At 44.6% G+C, this 22,419-nt stretch overlaps 1 protein-coding gene across 1 annotated transcript; it reads right to left on the reverse strand.

Annotated features, from left to right (window-relative positions):
• Positions 1-2,872: 2,872 nt before the first annotated feature.
• Positions 2,873-21,568, reverse strand: LOC115416468 (cell division cycle protein 27 homolog). The gene is given in 22 exon segments (XM_030130243.1): positions 2,873-3,110; positions 3,645-3,774; positions 3,856-3,930; positions 4,983-5,111; positions 5,514-5,631; positions 5,716-5,843; positions 5,950-6,030; positions 7,827-7,979; positions 8,239-8,411; positions 8,785-8,962; positions 9,567-9,610; positions 9,613-9,636; positions 9,639-9,664; positions 13,119-13,228; positions 13,740-13,836; positions 14,610-14,830; positions 16,018-16,163; positions 16,255-16,352; positions 16,491-16,616; positions 17,060-17,207; positions 19,774-19,850; positions 21,561-21,568. Coding segments are annotated over 22 exon segments (2,379 nt in total). The 3' UTR covers positions 2,873-3,021.
• Between the last annotated feature and the right edge of the window lie 851 nt (positions 21,569-22,419).

Below are 22,419 nucleotides of genomic sequence, written 5' to 3' on the forward strand. Positions count from 1 at the left end.
GGAACATCCACACCCACAGAACCTGAGAACAGAAGGAACCCATGAGGAACATCCACACCCACAGAACCTGAGAACAGAAGGAACCCATGAGGAACATCCACACCCACAGAACCTGAGAACCGCCCACACACACAGTCCACCCACACAAATGAACAGGTTCAGATTGATCAGCTGTTCAGTCTGTGACGATTCTGTTAATTATTCAGTAATGACTGAGTCATGTTTCACTGCTGTCATTCACACACACACACACACACACACACACACACACTCAGTTCTTTCCTGTTGTGAAACTGTTTCTATAATTAGACACAGCCCAGTGCACCACAGACTGAAACGGTCTAATTCCTGCTGGTGTGGTTTCTGTGTGTGGGTTCTACATCTGCATCCACAGGTGTTTCCTGTCAGACTGCAGTGAAGCTCTTCTCCTAAATGACTCCCATTAAATGCTCAAATCTGTTCAGTTGTTTTCATTTCATTGACTCCAAATGTGTTGGAACACGTTCATCTCTCAGACCAGTTGGTTCAGAATCAGTTTGATCCCAGATCAGTGGACTGGATGTTGTTCACTTCTCCTCCATTCCCGTGTCTGTGTTTGTTCATTCCATCTCTGCTCAGTGCATTTGTCCGTAGACGCTCAGCGTCCATGCACTTCAATGGGACTGAGTGGAACTGCTGGAAAAACCACTACAAACTGGACCAGCACTGGACACATGACACCTGTTGTCCCGCCCCCGGACGCTCGGCGTCTCTGGGGATGAACAGAGCTGTGGGCGGAGCTCGGCCGGGCCGGACGCCGAGCTTCCGCGCGCCGATCGGAGGACGGGTCCAAAGGCTGAATGTGGTTTGATTGACAGCTGTTTTCAGATCTGCTCCTTCACTGACACAGTTCAGTTTAATACGTCACACATTCTGCTGGGAAATCACAGAAACCAAATGAACTGTTCATTTACTGACCTGGAAGAAAACACAAGCACTGGACGAACTGGTACACTGGACTGGACTAACTGGTACGCTGGACTGGACTAACTTTTGCACTGGACTGGACTAACTGGTACACTGGACTGAAGGGACACGTTTACCTGTTTACTGTGGACGATAAGAACACTGAGCATTTACTGAAAAAGGAACAGAGGACGAGTTTATGTTAAAGAACTGGACTGGGTTTACGTACGAGACACTGAGCTTCAACTGTCTGAACCAGAACCAGAACCAGAACCAGAACAGATGACACTGGACTAGAACTGACAGAAACAAAACACCTACTGAACCCACAGGTTCTACTGGGGTTCCACCAGGTTCCATCAGGTCCACGTGGCCTGAAATGTTTCATTCAAACCAAATAAACCAGGTCCAGTATCTTGGACCCGTGTTCTCCGGCAGACCGGATCCACATGGTCTGGATGACGTCACACTTGAATGTGACATTTGAACCGGATCAGTACATGTGAACCGATCCGGTTCCATCTGATCCGGTTCCATCTGATCACATATGTACTGGTCTGGACCCGCCTACCTGACTCTGGACCCGCCTACCTGACTCAGTCGTTTCCGGTCCATCTCTGTCATTCATCCATTCACTCATGGGGACGCGCGCGCCCTCGCACGCGGCCGTTCGTCTTTTCACAGTCCGGTCCCGGTGCAGACTCTGGTCCGGTTCTAGTCCCGCGTAATGTCACTCCTCTGCAGATCCGATCCGTGCCGTGCCGTGCCGGCTAACATCCACCCGCAGCCGGTAAAAGAGAGCTCCGGGTCCGTGTCGGTCTGAGGAGGACTGACTGCGGGACCGAGATGATGACAAACCTGAGGAGCGCGCGCTGCCGGTGAGGGGGCTGTTGCAGAGCGCCAACCAATCACAGCAGAGAGAGGAGGGAAGGGGAGGGGCTAAAATATTCTGTTGATGTATTTTTAGAACCAATGGGATGAATGTGAACCTGATCAATAAGACAAGGATCAAACAGCCATATGTGATCAATGAACTTCTAAAAGGAAGGGTTTAAGCACATCATCAGTTAATAAACGAAAAGAAACATGTTTATTCATAAAATCCTCTGTAAAACGTCCTGATGTTGAACATAAACATCCTAGAAAAAAAAAGAATCAACTCAGATGAGAATCCAAAAGTTGAACGGATTGAATTTAATGTTGAAATTCAAAATGTGTACGTTCAATATGTTTGTATGTATGCATAAAATATAATATTGATATTTGTTCTCTTTCAGGATTTTCAGATGGCTGCACAGAAGGTCAAAGGTCATGTGATATGAACTATTCAGATTCACATTCAAACCTGATACTGATGTGTTTTTATTCTTCCAACATTGCAGTGTTCAGTGTCACAACAAAACAAGTCGTGTGTAAAAAAACAAAACAAAAAAAACCTCACATACTGAACCTGAAATGGTTTAGATGCAGCTTGTTTTCTGGACAGTCATTGAACACAGTCATTACAGCTCCATCTGTGGTCAAACACAGACCTTTGTTCACTTCACATGAGGTTTGAAAAGTTTGTTTAATGAATGTTTTAGATGAAATTCAACTACAGACTCAGTTCAACTATGGTTTTTTAAACTACAGACTCAGTTCAACTGTGGTTTTTAAACTACAGACTCAGTTCAACTGTGGTTTTTAAACTACAGACTCAGTTCAACTGTGGTTTTCGAACTACAGACCTGGTCCAAGTTCAGTTCATCCACTTTGCTCAATGATTTGTTCACATTCTCTGGATTTTTTTCGTTTTTCTTGGGCCACACCAACTTCTTATTAGACGTGATGATATCCTCAGTTATGGATCAATGACAGTTGGCAGTGGGTGGGTTTACATGTTTTATTGGTTGTTTGTAACGATGATAAAAAGAACATAAAAACAGTTGGAGGAAGAGGGCGGGGCTGTGACATCAGCAGCAGCAGTCTGGAAGGACAAGGACCTGTCTGTCACAATGTTGCCTAGCAACAGTACTCCTCTGGGAAATCAGGGCAGGGTCAAATAGAATGGGGGCGGGGCTTCAGATGGAGGCGTTGCTAGAGTACGTCATCGCTCTCAGCCGTGTGCAGTTGGGTGTCATCTGCGTCCGTCATGCTGCTCTCCTGACTGTCGTCCACCTCTGCACCTGCAACGGCCAATCACAGGTCAGAACCGGCCAATCAGGGAGACCCACCCCATGTGGCTCCGCCTCCTGGTCAGAATGAACCAATCAGGTTGACCCACCCTATGTGGCTCCGCCTCCTGACCCGAGTCAACAGCGCACTGGTCGTTAACGCAGACAAACGACAACCCAGACCACCAAGACCCAAACCCAGACCACCCAGACCCCCCAGACCCAAACCCAGACCACCCAAACCCAAACCCAGACAAAAAAGACCCAAACCCAGACCACCCAGACCCAAACCCAGACAAAAAGACCCAAACCCAGACCGGAAGTAGGAAACACAAAATCCAAGGCCCCGTCAGCAGGACCGTCCCATTGTTTGTAGGCGGTCCCGCCGACAGTTGGCCGACCGTCCGGTTGCCCATCTGCGGGACCGTCCGGTCACTGGTCCGGTCACCGGTCCAGTCACCCGTCTGCGGGACAGTCCGGTCACCCGTCCAGTGTCCGGTGGGAGTGGTCACCTGTGGGAGTGGTCACCTGTGGGGCGGTCCTCACCTTCGTCCTCTGGCAGGTATCTCTTGTCGATGGCTTCTTTGATCTGGTTGTTGGCTCCCTTAGGGTCCAGGTCCATGGCCCAGCTGAAGTTCATCAGAGCCAGGTGAGTCTGACCCAGCTTTTTATACACCTGCTCACACACAGGTCAAAGGTCAAACTGGGGTCAGCAGGTTAGGCATGAGGGAGGAAAGGTCAGAGGTCACACACTTACTTTTCCTATGAGGAAGTAAACCAGAGACTCTTTGGGAACGATTTGTTTCAACTCCTCCAACTCCTGAAGTGCAGCCTGGAGTAAACAACAGGTCAACAACAGGTAAACAACAGTTAACCAACAGGTCAACAACAGGTAAACAGGTCAACAACAGGTAAACAACAAGTAAACAACAGTTAACCAACAGGTCAACAACAGGTAAACAGGTCAACAACAGGTAAACAACAGGTAAACAACAGTTAACCAACAGGTCAACAACAGGTAAACAGGTCAACAACAGGTAAACAACAGGTAAACAACAGTTAACCAACAGGTAAACAGGTCAACAACAGGTAAACAACAGGTAAACAACAGGTCAACAACAGTTAACCAACAGTTAACCAACAGGTAAACAGGTCAACAACAGGTAAACAACAGGTAAACAGGTCAACAACAGGTAAACAACAGGTAAACAACAGTTAACCAACAGGTAAACAGGTCAACAACAGGTAAACAACAGGTCAACAACAGGTAAACAACAGTTAACCAACAGGTAAACAGGTCAACAACAGGTAAACAACAGTTAAACAACAGATCAACAACAGGTAAACAGGTCAACAACAGGTCAACAACAGGTCAACAACAGGTCAACAACAGTTAACCAACAGTTAACCAACAGGTAAACAACAATTAAACAACAGGTCAACAACAGGTAAACAGGTCAACAACAGGTAAACAACAGTTAAACAACAGGTAAACAAGTCAACAACAGGTAAACAGGTCAACAACAGGTCAAAAACAGATAAACAGGTAAACAACAGGTCAACAACAGGTAAACAGGTAAACAACAGGTCAACAACAGGTAAACGGGTTAAACAGGTAAACATGTTTAACAGGTTAAACATGAGCAGGACCAGTACTGTTAAAGATGTTTTGATCCAGACTGTGCTTACTTGAGATGTGTGAGAGTTCTGTCTATGGATCCATATAAATGTGTATTGATCATATTGTATTGACCAGTATTGTATTGATCGGTATTATACTGATTTGTATTGATGGATATTGTCTTGATGGGTACTGTATTGATCAGTATTGTATTGAACGGTACTGTATTGATCAGTACTGTATTGCCGAGTGTGTCCGTGTACCTTGTACTTGTCGTTGGCGAAAAGGATGGAGGCTCGGTGGAATTTGCACAGAGGGTTTTTGGGGTCGATGCCGATCGCTCGGTTCAGAGTCTCCAGCGCCGCATCAGACTTCTTCAACGCATGTTGGACCTGGACACGTGTGAATGTGCATTAATGCTAACAGGTAAGCGCTGAATAATGCTAACAGGTAAGCACTGAATAATGCTAACAGGTAAGTGTCGAATAATGCTAACAGGTAAGTGCCGAAAATTGCTAACAGGTAAGCGCCGAATAATGCTAACAGGTAAGTGCCAAATAATGCTAACACGTAAGTGTCAAATAGTGCTAAGAGGTAAGTGCCAAAAAATGCTAACAGGTAAGTGCCGAATAATGCTAACAGGTAAATGTCGAATAATGCTAACAGGTACGTGTCGAATAATGCTAATGCTAGCAGGTAAGTGTTGAATAATGTTAATGCTAGCAGGTAAGTGTTGAATAATGCTAATGCTAACAGGTCAGTGTCAGTTTTGGCACATGCTAATGCTAACATACCACTCCAATGTGACACAGCAGCACAGAGCTCTGGGGGTTGATGCTCAGAGCTTTCTTAAAGTGAATTTCTGCCAGGTTGAACTTTTCCTGTTTGTAGTAAATCATCCCCAGACCATACCTGGCACACACAGAAAGGGGAGTGGTTACCGTGGTGACAGGTCTGCATTACAACCAATACCAAATGTGCGGTTGCCATGGTTACCATGCATTGTAATGCCTGTTGTTGACTCTGATGGCGTTGCGGAAGCAGGCGAGCGCTCGGTCCAGCTCCTCGGTCAGAACAAACTCGTGTCCCAGCAGAGTGTAGGCGTAGGCGAAACCGGGGTCCACCTGAGGGAAAACACCGGGGTCAGCGCACCGCAAACAGGTCTCTATGGCAACCGGCTCTCTATGGCAACCGGCACCGGCCGTAACCACGGGAACAGCAGGTCTGTACCTGGATGGCTCTCTGGAAGAACTTGATTGCGATGTCGTGCTCCCTCTGCAGGCTGAAGCAGTTTCCTGCGACACACCACGCCTACGAGACCAAGAACAGCGCACCTTTAAGTGGACCAAGAATAAGTGCACCTTTAAGTGGACCACGAACAAGTGCACCTTTAAGTGGACCACGAACAAGCGCACCTTTAAGTGGACCTGGTGTGTTTATTGGGTTCATTTCTGTCATTTTGCATTTTGCATTTTATTTTATAATACTACTACTACTACTACTAATAATAATAATCTTTATTTATATAGCACTTTTCATACATTAAAACTGTAGCACAAAGTGCTTTACATATCAGTTTAAAAATCAGTGTGATGTGTATGAGTATCAGTGTATGAGTGTGGATGTTTCACTGTAACTTCAAGACAGGAGTTGAGTTCAACCAATGACAGTCAATAATATGATCACTAAGTACGAGAGGCTGTGTGGGACAGTATTCACACACACAATGAAATGCATTCACACATGTGAAAACGCACACACACTTATGTAATGCATTCACACACGTGAAAACGCACACACTTATGTAATGCATTCACACAAGTGAAAACGCACACACACATATGAAATGCATTCACACGTGAAAACGCACACACACTTATGTATGCATTCACACACAAATGAAATGCATTCACACCCGTGAAAACACACACATACACATATGAAATGCATTCACACCCGTGAAAACGCACACACACTTATGTAATGCATTCACACCCGTGAAAACGCACACACACATATGAAATGCATTCACACACGTGAAACGCACAAACACATATGAATGCATTCACACACGTGAAAATGCACACACACAAATGGAATGCATTCACACACGTGAAAACGCACACACACTTATGTAATGTATTCACACACGTGAAAACGCACACACACTTATGTAATGCATTCACACACGTGAAAACGCACACACACATATGAAATGCATTCACACACACGTGAAAACGCACACACACTTATGTAATGCATTCACACACGTGAAAACGCACACACACTTATGTAATGCATTCACACACGTGAAAACGCACACACACATATGAAATGCATTCACACAGTGAAAACGCACACACACTTATGTAATGCATTCACACGTGAAAATGCACACACACAATGAAATGCATTCACACACGTGAAAACACACACATACACATATGAAATGCATTCACAACGTGAAAACACAACACACATATGAAATGCCGCTTTCCTCTGACGAATAGAGGAGTAGATGACTGAAGTTGATACAATAAGTTGAATCTCAAATAATGAATACAGCTTAGTGTGCAAGCGTCAGTAGCTAACGTTAGCTACCGTAATAGTACTAGCTTATTGTTAGCTTATATAACGTTACCTGTCTGCGAGGGCTGTTCAATAAGTTCATGGCCTCACCCAGAAATACTGGTTGTTATAATACAGGATGTTACATTCTTTCGTGATGGGATAGTGATGCTTGAACATCGATGGACCAAGTGCATTGCTGTAAATGGAGATTATGTTAAAAATAAAATATAACTTATCAGTCTGTGTTGTTCTGTTCTGGGTGAGGCCATGAACTTATTGAACGGCCCTCGTATATGTAACTTTAAAGCAAAATTGTGTGTGGATGTGCGTGCATGTGTCTGTGTGTCTACATGTGTGTATGTGTGTGTGTGTCTCTGTGTGTGTATGTCTGTGCATGTGTGTGTATGTGTGTGTCTGCGTGCATGTATGTGTGCGTGTCTGTGTGTGTATCTGTGTGGGTGTGTGTATGCGTGTGTGTGTCTGTGCATGTATGTGTGTGTATGTGTGCGTGAATGCGTGTGTGTGTGTGTCCTCACCTCAGGGCAGTTCTTGTCCATGTCTGTCAGGTCTTTAGACAGAGCAGACAGAGCCACGTCCTTCTGTAGATGCCACAGTGTGGTGGAGTAGATCTCCATCCCCTCCACTCTGTACGACTCAATCCTCCGAACTTCACTGAACAGACGCTCCGCCTGCGAACCCCACGGATGAGAACACCACAAATGAGAACATTACGTATGAGACCACCACATGAGAACACCACATGAGAATACCATAAATGAGAACTTCATGTATGAGAACACCACGTATGAGAACCCCACATGAGAACACCATGAAAGAGAACACCACACGGGAACACCGCGTATGAAGACACCACGAATGAGAACATCACGTATGAGAACACAAAGCTCCGTAGTGCAGGTCAGCATGGGCGTGTCAGGTGTGCGTTACCTGGGCGTATTCTGCCAGCTCGAAGTAGGCCCGTCCGATGTGGGTCAGGACCCAGCCGGTGTTGTAGTGCTGAGGAGGGAGCGCCGTCAGGATGTGGATGGCCTCTCTGCAGTTATAGGAACACAGCGCCTGGTAGCCCCGCCCCAACTCCCGCAGCAGCGCCATCACACTGTCTGTAAACACACATGGATACACACACCAACACACAATGACACACAACCACCTGACCATGAGTCCAGGATGAATCCAACCATCAAACATGTCCCCTGGAAAACCTCTGGTACTAGTGGATGTGTATGTGGGTCAGGGTCTACCTGTGGTACTAGTGGATGTGTATGTGGGTCAGGGTCTACCTGTGGTACTAGTGGATGTGTATGTGCGTCAGGGTCTACCTGTGGTACTAGGATGTGTATGTGGGTCAGGGTCTACCTGTGGTACTAGTGGATGTGTATGTGGGTCAGGGTCTACCTGTGGTACTAGTGGATGCGTATGTGGGTCAGGGTCTACCTCTGGTACTAGTGGATGCGTATGTGGGTCAGGGTGTACCTGCTGCGGCCCTCTGGTACTGGCTCTTAGGGTCCGGCAGACCCAGTCCTGGTTCCAGTCTCAGGATGTCCAGACTCTCGTTCAGGTTGCTGCTGTTGGAAGTCTTTGCTGTTTTACATTTGGTTTTCCTGTTGGGAATCTTTGTAGGGAACTTCATTTTTAACTTCTTACTGTTCTCCTGCACAAGGGGAGGGGTCAAAGGTCAGAGGTCAGTCAGAGGTCTGGTACTGTACTGGTACTGTACTGATACTATACTGATACTGTACTGGTACTATACTAATACTACACTGATACTGTACTGGTTCTGTACTGATACTGTACTGACACTGTGCTGGTTCTTTACTGATACTGTACTGGTTCTGTACTGGTACTATACTAATACTACACTGATACTGTACTGGTTCTGTACTGATACTGTACTGATACTGTACTGGTACTATACTGATACTGTACTGATACTGCACTGATACTGTACTGATACTGCACTGATACTGTACTGGTACTGTACTGATACTGTACTGACACTAGACTGGTACTGTACTGGTTCTTTACTGGTTCTGTACTGGCACTATACTATACTGCACTGATACTGTACTGATACTGCACTGATACTGTACTGATACTGTACTGATACTGTACCGATACTGCACTGATACTGTACTGATACTGTACTGATACTGCACTGATACTGTACTGATACTGTACTTTCTTTACTGGTACCGTACTGGATCTGTACTGGTTCTATACTGGTTCTGCAGTAGTAGATGGTACCACACATGTACCTTGGCAGTAGAACTGGCACTAGTGAACAGTCTGGAGCTTCTTCTGGCTGAACATTTGGAGGACCAGACTACTGGGACTGAGGACCTGAGGAGAACCACTGACAGACAGACAGGCATATACAGACAGACAGGCAGGCAGATATAGACACACAGAGAGACAGACAGACAGGCAGATACAGACAGACAGGCAGGCAGGCAGATATAGACAGGCAGAAAGACAGGCAAGCAGGCAGATACAGACACACAGACAGACAGGCAGATACAGACACACAGACAGACAGACAGGGAGGCAGATACAGACACACAGACAGACAGGCAGATACAGACACACAGACAGACAGACACACAGACAGGCAGGCAGATACAGACACACAGAGAGACAGACAGGCAGGCAGATACAGACACACAGACAGACAGACAGGCAGGCAGATACAGACACACAGACAGACAGACAGGCAGGCAGATACAGACACACAGAGAGACAGACAGGCAGGCAGATACAGACACAGAGAGACAGGCAGATACGGACACACAGAGAGACAGACAAGCAGGCAGATACAGACACACAGACAGGCAGATACAGACACAGACGAACAGACAGGCAGGCAGATACAGACACACAGACAGGCAGATACAGACACACAGAGAGACAGACAGGCAGGCAGATACAGACACACAGACACATAGACAGGCAGGCAGGAAGACAGGCAGACAGACAGGAAGACAGACACACAGACAGACAGGTCAAGTGTCTGCATACAGGCTCTGACTTCAGTATACAGAGGAGTCAGGGTTACACTATGATCCTGTTCTTTTGGTTTTTTTAATAACCTTTATGATCCTGTTCTTTTGGTTTTTTTAATAACCTTTATGATCCTGTTTTTTTGGTTTTTTAATAACCTTTATGATCCTGTTCTTTTGGGTTTTTATAACCTTTATGATCCTGTTCTTTTGGGTTTTTTAATAACCTTTATGATCCTGTTCTTTTTTTTTTAATAACCTTTATGATCCTGTTCTTTTTTTTTAATAACCTTTATGATCCTGTTCTTTTAGTTTTTAAAATAACCTTTCTGATCCTGTTTTTTTTTTTTATAACCTTTCTGATCCTGTTCTTTTTTTTATAACCTTTATGATCTTGTTCTTTGTTTTTTAGTAACCTTTATGATCCTGTTCTTTGTTTTTTTCCCAATAACCTTTATGATCTGTTTTGTTGTTTTAGTAACCTTTATGATCCTATTCTTTTGTTTTTTTAATAACCTTTATTTTCCTATTCTTTTGTTTTTTTAATAACCTTTATTTTCCTGTTCTTTTGTTTTTTAAATAACCTTTATTTTCCTGTTCTTTAGTTTTTTTTAATAACCTTTCTGATCCTGTTCTTTTTTTTTTATAACCTTTCTGAACCTGTTCTTTTTTTTTTTATAACCTTTATGATCTTGTTGTTTTGTTTTTTAGTAACCTTTATGATCCTGTTCTTTGTTTTTTTTCCAATAACCGTTATGATCCTGTTTTTGTTGTTTTAGTAACCTTTATGATCCTATTCTTTTGTTTTTTAATAACCTTTATTTTCCTGTTCTTTTGTTTTTTAATAACCTTTATGATCCTGTTCTTTTGTTGTTTTAATAACCTTTATGATCCTGTTCTTTTGTTTTTTTATAACCTTTATTTTCCTGTTTTTGTTTTTTAATAACCTTTATGATCCTGTTCTTTTGTTTTAATAACCTTTATGATCCTGTTCTTTTGTTTTTTAAATAACCTTTATTTCTGTTCTTTTGTTTTTTTAATAACCTTTATGATCCTGTTCTTTTGTTGTTTTAATAACCTTTCTGATCCTGTTCTTTTTTTTTATAACCTTTCGATCCTGTTCTTTTTTTTTATAACCTTTATGATCTTGTTCTTTTGTTTTTTAGTAACCTTTATGATCCTGTTCTTTGTTTTTTTTCCAATAACCGTTATGATCCTGTTCTTTTGTTGTTTTAGTAACCTTTATGATATTCTTTTGTTTTTTTAATAACCTTTATTTTCCTGTTCTTTTGTTTTTTTAATAACCTTTATTTTCCTGTTCTTTTGTTTTTTTAATAACCTTTATTTTCCTGTTCTTTTGTTTTTTTAATAACCTTTATGATCCTGTTCTTTTGTTTTTTTAATAACTTTTATGATCCTGTTCTTTTGTTTTTTTAAAAACCTTTATGATCCTGCTCCACTCCATATCATCATCACTTGGCTCTGATAGCAGCTGATGATAGCATCACACTTAGGGATGGGAATCCAGAACCGGTTCTTTTTGAGAACCGGATCCCAGTAGCTCGATTCCTTGGGATCGTTTGCCTGCTTAAAGGTGCTGGAGGCTTTCGTTGACCAGTGTTTCCTTGTCTCTGTCCATCCTCAGTCATCTCCTCAGTTTCATTCGTCTGTTCGTCTATCTGTCATTACTCACCTGAATCTCTTGCATTATGGTGAACTGCATTGTGGGAAACGGAGGCTCCCGCTACGTGAACCTCCCTGCTGCCTGCAGCAGCAGCACGAGCCTCCGTTTCCCACATGCACGTCGTGACAAAAAATTCCGAAGATGCCCGAGGTCCCTCCTAGTCTGAATGTCAACACATGGGGTTTGTTTACGGTGGACTGAACTAAGGAACTGTTCACTGTAATGGAAGAGATTCAGCTGAGGAATGACAGACAGACAAACAGATGAATGAAACTGAGGATATGACTGAGGATGGACAGAACTGAGGAAAAACTGGTCAGCGAAAGTCTGCAGCACCTTTAACGATTCTGCTCATCAATTCCACCTTCGTTGCACATGCGTGATGATGCCACGCGTACGCTGCTTTGTTTGGTCAGAACATACAACATGGTGTTGAGGCAGAAATGATCTAAACAGACCACACCAGGTCCAAACAGACTGCAACAGGTCTAAACAGACCATATCAGGTCCAGTTGAACTCTGTCAAAGCTTCCATTTCCACTAAAGAGTGGAATCCCTCCAATCTGTTCAAACATTTGTCCACATGTGATTCATTTACAGGAGTATCACATATTTGATTCTCTACTTAGCGACGCTAGTGAATCTAGCGGCAGAGTGAATACCAGGCCGTCATCCGGGCCCAGTTCTGGTTCCGGTGAGGTCAACAAACGTTGTACCCCCTCAAATACAAGTTTCTGAAGGTAGGGGAAAGGAAATGAGGTGCACAACAACGGGAGACGAGCAGAGTCGAACTGGTTCCACGTAGTAGAAATGCAGCAATAGAGGAATTAGTAAAGAGTCTGTAGTTTCACTTCCACTGTTCGCCCCCCCCCCCCCCCCCCCCAAACCAGGCCCGGTGTCATCTGTTCTTATTATTTGTACCTACTGTATATGTTCTAAAAGACAGTTAATGCGAACACACCCGTTTGTACTCTTTATTCCCTCACCCAATGAGAATCGATAAGGAATCGGATTAATCAGCAAAATCGATAACGGAATCGCTAAATTCTTATCGATTCCCATCCCTAACCACACTGTTCAGGAATCACTGACTTTGTGAAGGAGCTGGTTGTCATGGTAACAGTTACCTGGTGTGAGGGGCGGAGCTCTGCGTCTGGTTGAATGGGATTGGTAGAACCTCTCGACTGTTTCCGCTCTGACTAAAGACAGATTTGGACTGACTGATTCTGGACACAGACTGAAACACAGAAACGGTGAGCAGTGTTCAAAGTGGACTACCCAGAAGCCTCAGTGGCGGTCACCAGGGTCAGGGTCAGGGTTAGGGTCAGGGTTAGAGTCAGTCAACACAACATCAAACGGGAATATTACAGCACTGTTGAAGGATCTAGTGGAGAAGAAACACTGTCACTTCAGCTTCAAACTTCTATCATGACTTCAAAAAACTGCATTAATACGTCATCTTCATCATCCTCATCCAGCAGAGTGACTTACTACTCCCTCTAGTGGTCACATGCATCCACTGGAACACTGTATCAGTTTGTGTCTGAATACTTTCACTACACATCGGTGTAAAACCATAAATCAACATCTTCAACATAATTTCCCATCTGTCTAATGACTCTAAATGAACTGTGGAGAACATCTGAGGTCATTTTGAATATTTCAAAGTACAAATACAACATATAGCTCCTTTAAACTGAGCTAGAGGATGTATTTGATAAAAAACATGTGACAGTGTGTCTTTGTACCTTCTTGTTGGATGCTGTGGACTGCGTCTCCATGGTAGCGGTGTAGTTCTGTAGATGTGGGGTCTCAGGGCTGGGATCCAAGGGCAGGATACCAAAACTACACACAAACATGGTCATTAAGGTCAACAAAAGTTAACAATTAGTCATGAAATGAGCTAATGAGTAGAAAAATCTGTGAGAAATGGTCAGAAACCCCCAAATGAAATGAAAATCCCGTTGAACGAACAGACAGTCCAACAGGAACACAGCTGCAGCTAAGGCTTTGCTTTCCTCCCTAACCCTAACCCTCACTCTAACCCTCCCATGTTTAAGCTCCATGTTGAACCAAAAGAAAACCTCTTTTCGCAACATGGCACTGTTCAAAAAACTAGGGTTTCCCAAGTTCTTCCATCAATCTGCACCTTAGTCTGATTTATGGAATAAGGGTCAATAGTCCACACTGGATCCTCTCAGTCTGTCTGCTTTCTGTGGAAATTCTAAGTGAAGATTGAAGCCCTGAAAGCAACCAGGCTCTAACCCCCCTAACCCTAACCCTCCTAACCAAACCCTAATCCCCTAACCAAACCCTGACCCCCCTAACCTAACCTGTAAAACGACCAGGCTTCACCAAAACACATCTATCCATAACCCCCCCCTTAACCCTCTAACCCCGCCCCTTAACTCTCTGACCCTAACCTTCTAACCCTCCAACCCTAACCCAAACACAGTAGTATTCACAGGGTCATTTCAGTACCATAACCCTAACCCTAACCCTCTAATCCCAACCTTCTAACTCTAACCCTAAACTAAAGGTTGTGGTCAATACTTTGTTGGCTGGAGGATACCTTTCCCTCACTCACCTGGGTTAGGGTTAGACTTTCCCTGACTCACCTGGGCGTCAGAGGACTGAGTGCAGACGGTCCTCCCAGTAAACTTCGGCCACTCTTGGGTTTATTCTGTTTGGCCAATAGGCTGCCGGCTGACGCCATGGAAACTGTACTGCCCAATAGGGAGCCGGTCTCTGGGGTGATGAGGGAGGAGTCAATATATGAAACTGACAAATCTGGCGTCAGTTTACCATTAGAAGATTCTAGATTCAAACGATTCAACTCCTGCAAAAAAACACAAAAAACAGACACATTTAATGCTGATCAATAATCAGAGCCAGTACTTCGAATCAATCAATCAAATTGTCCTTAGGTAGAAAAAAACAGAACCACAGTTATGCCATAACACTGGACATATAGAGCTGGTTAGGGATGCACTGTCCTTTCTATGTGATGTCCTTCTACAACAGTTTCAGATTCACTGTTGGTTCACTCATACATTCAAGTAGTGACTGGTTCTAAACAATGCTTTTGCACTGAATATAGAGTAATAACTTGTGTCTCTGTGTGTGCATGTGTGTCTGTGCTTTTATGTGTCTCTGTGTGTGTGTGTAACCCATCTAACCCTAACCCTAATATTCTACTATATCATTAAAAAAGCTAAACTCAGTGTTGTCTTGTATAAATGTGAGATGGGGGGTGGATTTATTCAGTTTTCTTCTTCCCACTCCTTTTTGAGCAGTACATATTGAATTTATTTCGTCATTATTAGTGTACATGGCAATTGTTATTTTGTCTTGATCATCTTTATTATTGTATTTGCTCTGATATTAATTCCTTGTATACAAAAAATGTTTAAATTTTTCTTCTGCTCAAAACAAATAAATGAATGTGTTATGCCCAGCTCGTATGACATCGTATCACAAATGAATGAAAAAAAGCCTGTTTTGTTAAAAATCATGGCTTCCTGGGGCTTTTCTAGGCTAAAAACTCAAAAAAGACTGTTCTAGGTAATTTGCAAATGCCCATGTTCCTGTGACTTTAATAAAAGAAGCCTCAAATCATCACAACTTTCAACGCAATTTTTTGGAAAAGCTGCCACAAAATCAGGCATTTTAGGCTGCAACAATAAAAAAAAAAATCCCGCGAAATCCTGGAGGGACTGTTAAACTGTAACTGACTGAAAAGACCCAGCCGTTACAGACTGACAGGGATCAGACTTTGTTGATCCCAGCACTGGAAAATTTCACACTTGACAGGGGCAAATAAAAAACCAAGTACAGGAGGACAGAAACTAGAGCCAAAACATACAGGTGTAGGTCTAACCCTAGAGTGGGGGAGGACAGAAACCACCAGTGTGTTTTCCACACCAGTGTGTTTTCCACACCAGTGTGTTTTCCACACCAGTGTGTTTTCAACACCAGTGTCTTTTCAACACCAGTGTCTTTTCAACACCAGTGTGCTTTCCATACCAGTGTGTCCTGTGGCGTCTCCATGAGGGCGGTGTCAAGGCGATGTGATGGATTCTGGGCGGGGCTAACAGACTGAGGGGGCAGGGCTATAGAGCAGTTCTGTAAAGAGGATAACCTGAAGACCTGATCTGGATCTGGTTTCTCTCCTGAAACAAACACATGTTTAAATATGTCAAATAAACCTTGGACTGAATTCAATACAAGTGTGTCATCCATCAGGGTCCAAAGGTGCGTTACCTAGGTGACAGAGGTTCTGGAAAGGCGACCACAGGAAGGGGTTGAGAGTTAAACTCCTCTGGAAACACTCAGCACCTTTGGCCACTCGATCTGTCTTACTGCTCAGAAACACAGACATGTGATCAGAAAACAGGCAAGAGCAGCAGACAGCCTGGTCCACTAGGGTCAGGGTCAGGGTACACTTCAAAATGGTTCCATGGGTTAAGGTCAGGGTTCAACTAATTTTTGTTTGTTACCAGTAAATGTGTCCCAGTAACGACAGTGTGAAAGAGGCGGAGTCTCCAAACTCTGTGATGATGTCATCCTGACTCTTCTGTTTGTTCAACACTCCACCAATCAGGACCTGTTCTCCTTCAGCCAACCTGAAGCACACAGACAGACAGACAGACAGATGGACAGAGACAGACAGACAGAGAGACAGATGGACAGACAGAGACAGACAGATGGACAGACAGACAGACGGACACACAGATGGACACACAGACACACAGATGGACAGACAGACAGACAGACGGACAGACAGATGGACAGACAGACAGACACACAGATGGACAGACAGACAGACGGACAGACAGACAGACAGACAGACAGATGGACACACAGATGGACAGACAGACAGATGGACGGATAGACAGACACAAACAGGCAGACACAGACAGACGGATGGACAGACAGACACAGACAGATGGACAGACAGACACAAACAGGCAGATACAGACAGATGGACGTACACAGACATGTTTTGTCAGGATGTGTTTTGCTGTGGGACCAAATGTTGTTGTAGACATCAGACTCCTGTTCTTACTTGCTCAGCTCCACGCAGCACTTGGCGAGCAGGAATCGAACCTGCGGAGTGGAGCAGCTGTGGGCCTTCAGCAGCCGATAGGCCTTATAGGGCTTCCCTGAACGGTAATAACATGTGGCCAACAGGTACAGAGCCTCCTCTGAACGCACTGTGAAAACAGGGAACAGACAGAAAGAACAGACAGAAAGAACAGGGATCAGACAGAAGGAACCAGGAGACGACAGACAGGGAACAGACAGAAAGAACAGACAGAAAGAACAAGGATCAGACAGAAGGAACCAGGAGACAACAGACAGGGAACAGACAGAAAGAACAGAGAAAGAACAGGGATCAGACAGAAGGAACAGGGATCAGACGAAGGAACCAGGAGACAACAGACAAGGAACAGACAGAAAGAACAGACAGAAAGAACAGGGATCAGACAGAAGGAACAGGGATCAGACAGAAGGAACCAGGAGACAACAGACAGGGAACAGACAGAAAGAACAGACAGAAAGAACAGGGATCAGACAGAAGGAACCAGGAGACAACAGACAGGGAACAGACAGAAAGAACAGACAGAAAGAACAGGGATCAGACAGAAGGAACAGGGATCAGACAGAAGGAACCAGGAGACAACAGACAGGGAACAGACAGAAAGAACAGACAGAAGGAACAGGGAACGGACAGAAGGAACCAGGAGACAACAGACAGGGAACAGACAGAAAGAACAGGGATCAGACAGAAGGAACAGGGATCAGACAGAAGGAACCAGGAGACAACAGACAGGGAACAGACAGAAGAAAGACAGACAGAAGGAACAGGGAACGGACAGAAGGAACCAGGAGACAACAGACAGGGAACAGACAGAAAGAACAGACAGAAAGAACAGGGATCAGACAGAAGGAACCGAGACAACAGACAGGGAACAGACAGAAAGAACAGACAGAAAGAACAGGGATCAGACAGAAGGAACAGGGATCAGACAGAAGGAACCATGAGACAAAGACCGGGAACAGACAGAAAGAACAGACAGAAAGACAGGGATCAGACAGAAGGAACCAGGAGACAACAGACAGGGAACAGACAGAAAGAACAGACAGAAGGAACAGGGAACGGACAGAAGGAACAGGGAACAGAAAGAAACGAACAGACAGAAGGAACAGGGAACAGACAGAAGGAACCAGGAGACAACAGACAGGGAACAGACAGAAGGAACAGACAGAAAGAACAGACCGAAGGAACAGACAGAAGGAACAGGGAAAAGAAAGAAGGACAGGGGAACAGACAGAAAGAACAGACAGAAGGAACAGGGAACAGACAGAAGAACAGACAGAAGGAACCAGGAGACAACAGACAGGGAACAGACAGAAGGAACAGGGAACAGACGAAGGAACCAGGAGAGAAGAGATAGGGAACAGAGAGAAGCAACAGGGAACAGACATGTTACCATGTGACCCCCATGGACAGTTCAGGTGGGAGGCTTCGATATGTTCTGGTTAAAGTGAGTGTGGTTCTGTTTACACATGTTCTACAAAGGCCGTGTCAGAGAAGCTGAAGGTGTTCAAGGTGAATGAATGAAAACCACCTGGTCATGCCTGAACTGACACTCAGCTGATTTCATGTGATGCATGTTAAATGTGACAGAAAGGTGTTGAAGGCTTTAGAGCCCAATTCCAGCCTCTGTGCCTTCAAACTGGTCTGAACCTGGATAAAGACTGACCTGTGACCTCCACCTTCTCACCATAGATTTGACATTTCACTACCACAGGATCAAGAACACCAATGTGAACCCATGTCCTCTATTAGTACAGGCCTTTTTAGGACAGCTGTGACCACGTTGGCCTAGTGCTGGGAACTACAGACTAGGGCTGCACCACTTTGGCCAAACACAAAATTCAGATTTTTTTTCCTCTAAAAACTCAATTTTTGATTTCAACTCAGGCTGGTAGTGGCATTTTAGTCAGCATGTCGTTTTTGTGTGCAGCCCACAATTCAACTCACAGCTCCTCCCACTCTGGTGTGTGATCAAGTTTGAGGAGCTGAAATATGGTAGCTACGGTAGCCCTGAGGAGGAGCCTAACGGTCCATCAAACCTGGTCCATGTCCAGTCTGTCCTGGTCCATGTCCAGTCTGTCCATCCATCAGTCCTGGTCCATGTCCAGTCTGTCCAGTCATGGTCCATGTCCAGTCCTGGTCCACGCCAGTCCTTGGTCCATAGTGGATCTGTCCTCCACTGTGCTTCTTCCTCTGGTTTCTCTTTTCCCATTGGGTTAAACAGAGACGGTGTTTTGGAGTTTTTCCTTGCCAAGAAGGCGGGTCTAAGGATGGGGGACATTACCCGTTTGTTTCATCTATCGTTTATTTGACAGTCGTTTATTTTCATATTCAACTAATTCTGTTTAACCCTGTGAGGACCCTTGGTGGCACTGGGCTGTACAGATCAAAGTGAATTGAAGTGATAATGATGAACACAGAATGGACGACAGGTCATGAGGTCAAATTCAAAATATTAACACGTGAAAGTATTTTTTTGTCCTCTGTGTAAAGACAGATGTATTTAAACAAAGAAAAATTTAAAATATTATAAATCTTCTTGATATCAAAAACATTTGCGGCCATTTGAGCACGTATTCTGACTGGATGAGATGTCCTTGAATGGCATCGTAGTCATGTTCAAGTGGGTCAAAGAACAGCAGAAAAACATCAGACATTCACTTCAAGGGAAAATCTACCTTCAGCATAAAGTCTCTCTGCCAGGAAGACGGCGTCCAGGTAGGCGTAGTGGTTCAGAGCCTGCCACACTGCCAGCCTGACGGACAGACGGACACAGGGGTCAAAGGTCACAAACAACCACCGGCAGGTCACAGGGGGTCAAACGTCACAAAACAACCACCGTCGGGTCACATAGGATCACTGTCTAAGGGCTTTGATACCACACGAAAAAGCCTGAGTGTTGCAGAATTAAAGAGTTAAAGGCAGGGTTTGGGACCTTCACAGTACGTTCAGGCATCAGGTCATCCTTCAATCCAATCCAACTTTATTATAAAGCACGTTTAAACAACTGCAGTGGACCACAGGGCTGTACAGACGAAGAATTCAAACCAAAATAATCCTTCACACAAAAACAACAACGAACTGCTTTATTTGCTGAGAGTCAGTGCTTTAGCAGCAGACAGCACCTGTTAGGGTTAGGTGAGTGTGAATGTGGATACAGGTGGAGTTTAACACCACCACACTGTGAATGTGGTTTCAGACAGCTGACCAGAACAACATCCAGGTGTTCCATGGGTTCTAGGTTTATGCGAACTTTTAGAACAGTACTTGGCAGTACTGATGACGTTCCATGAGAACGCAAAAATGGAAGAAGAGACAAGAATGCAGACTGAAAAACAGCCAGTAATCTGCTGGTCTGACCTTTGACCTCCCCGAGTCTGATTTACACTGAACAGCCCTTTAATAATAATTATCAGTAATAATCACCATCTTTTGGAAAACATGAACCTCGTTACCAGACAAATGTGCCAGCAAATAATCAGCAGGATAATTAACATTTACTGATCAAATATGGATTTATTTAAAGATCACATACTGATGTGTTCACTGATCAAATGTCACTATTTACTAGACAGCTATGGTTGTTTTTACTGATATTGATCCTCATATTGATCCTTTATTGACAACAGATTCATTGTTCAATTATCTAATAAACTTTCTGCTTCCATCATCAGTGAACTGAAGTTAAATTAACTGTTTACAGTGTGTATGTTCATGTGTGTACATGGAACAGTAAGTACACAGATATTGTGTAGCTGCTAACATGGCAGCTAACAGCTGATGCTAATGTTGTTCATGTTAGCAGTGTTAGCTCCCTGTGTTAGCCTGTTAGATAAAGTTCAGTCAGACTGGACCTGAGTGTAAACACCATAAACCACTGAATCAAAGTGAAACCACAGCTGGACAGAGGTCAGTGACGGCTTTTCGGCTTCAACTCTGGATCTTTACAGGCTAAACACTAGCCGGCTAGCGAAACCTGCTGTTAGCATCTGAGCTAATACCACTGAGCCCGCTCTAGACCCACCGGTACCGGGCCTGGTACCGGGCCTGTGGCTCACAACAAACACACACTGGAGGGCATGTCATGGGCCAGTCTGACTGAGCCGTCACATCTGGTTTACTTCTGTATTTTACAGGATGAATTAGCTGTTAGCATGGTGCTGCCGCCCAACACAACGCAGTTCACCTCCAACACTGTTAATATGACCAATAGGTGACATGAATCTGTTATTTTGAACAGAATTCAACACAATTTACCGTTTACATTTAAGCCGACTCTATTAAAGGGGCCTAATAAATCAGATATAATCTTTAAATATGAATAACATTTTTCAGTTTACCTGAAAACCACAAAAAAAAAACGTTAAACCAGGAGAGTTTCAAACCGAGTCCGGGGTGACCTGTCTCGGTTTACCTGGATGGGATTCCGGGTTTAAATCCTGACCCAACCCGAGCCCCGGCTCACAGCCGCATGTCCACCAGGATCACACCCGCTCTTGCCTTGAATCAGTCCACAAACACGCTCCGTGTCGGCGCAGCTAGCGGGAGGCAGTGGGGCCTGAGGCCGGGGCAGAGCGCTCACACCGCGGGCTGGAGTATCCGCTGCGGCCGGGAGGCGAACGACCTGCCCCGGCTTCTCAAACACCGCCGTCCCGCACATGACAACGACCTGTGGGGGTCCTTTTACCTGGACAGGTTCCTGCAGCACCGTCATTCCGCTTCCACGCTCCGGCTGTCGGTTCCCGTCGTCCGGTTTGTCTCCGCTCTTTCTTCAGTAGAAGGTTAGATTTGAACGAACCGACCGTTACAAAGACCGGCGTAGAGTGCGCCTCCTGCCGGTGAAAAGGAGCACTGCAGGCGGGGAGCAAAGTATAGAAAAAGAACAACATAGATATACAACACATGCCATCTAATGGAGGAATAGAAAGAATTCCACTTTTCTGAGTGGATTCACTGACTGGAGGAACCCTGTAGGTCTGAACCCCTGTAGGTCTGAACCCCTGTAGATCTGACCCCTGTAGATCTGAACCATGTAGATCCTCTGAACTTCAGTTGACTGAAGACCTCCTGATCCACAGAAGAACTGATTCTGTCCTGATGAGAAGACCTCAGCCTCTTCCTCCTCTTCCTCCTCCTGTCTGACCCTTAAAACCCTAAAACCTTAATCAACAAACATCATGTTACATGTAGAAAGAAAATGAAGAGAAAAAGATTGAAGAGAGAGAGAGGGATAGAGAGAGAGAGAGAGGGAGAGAGACAAGAGAGAGAGAGAGAGAGAGAGAGAGAGAGAGAGAGAGAGAGAGAGGGACAGAGAGAGAGAGACA

Source organism: Sphaeramia orbicularis, unplaced genomic scaffold, assembly GCF_902148855.1.
Source record: "Sphaeramia orbicularis unplaced genomic scaffold, fSphaOr1.1, whole genome shotgun sequence".
NCBI lineage: Eukaryota > Metazoa > Chordata > Actinopteri > Kurtiformes > Apogonidae > Sphaeramia > Sphaeramia orbicularis.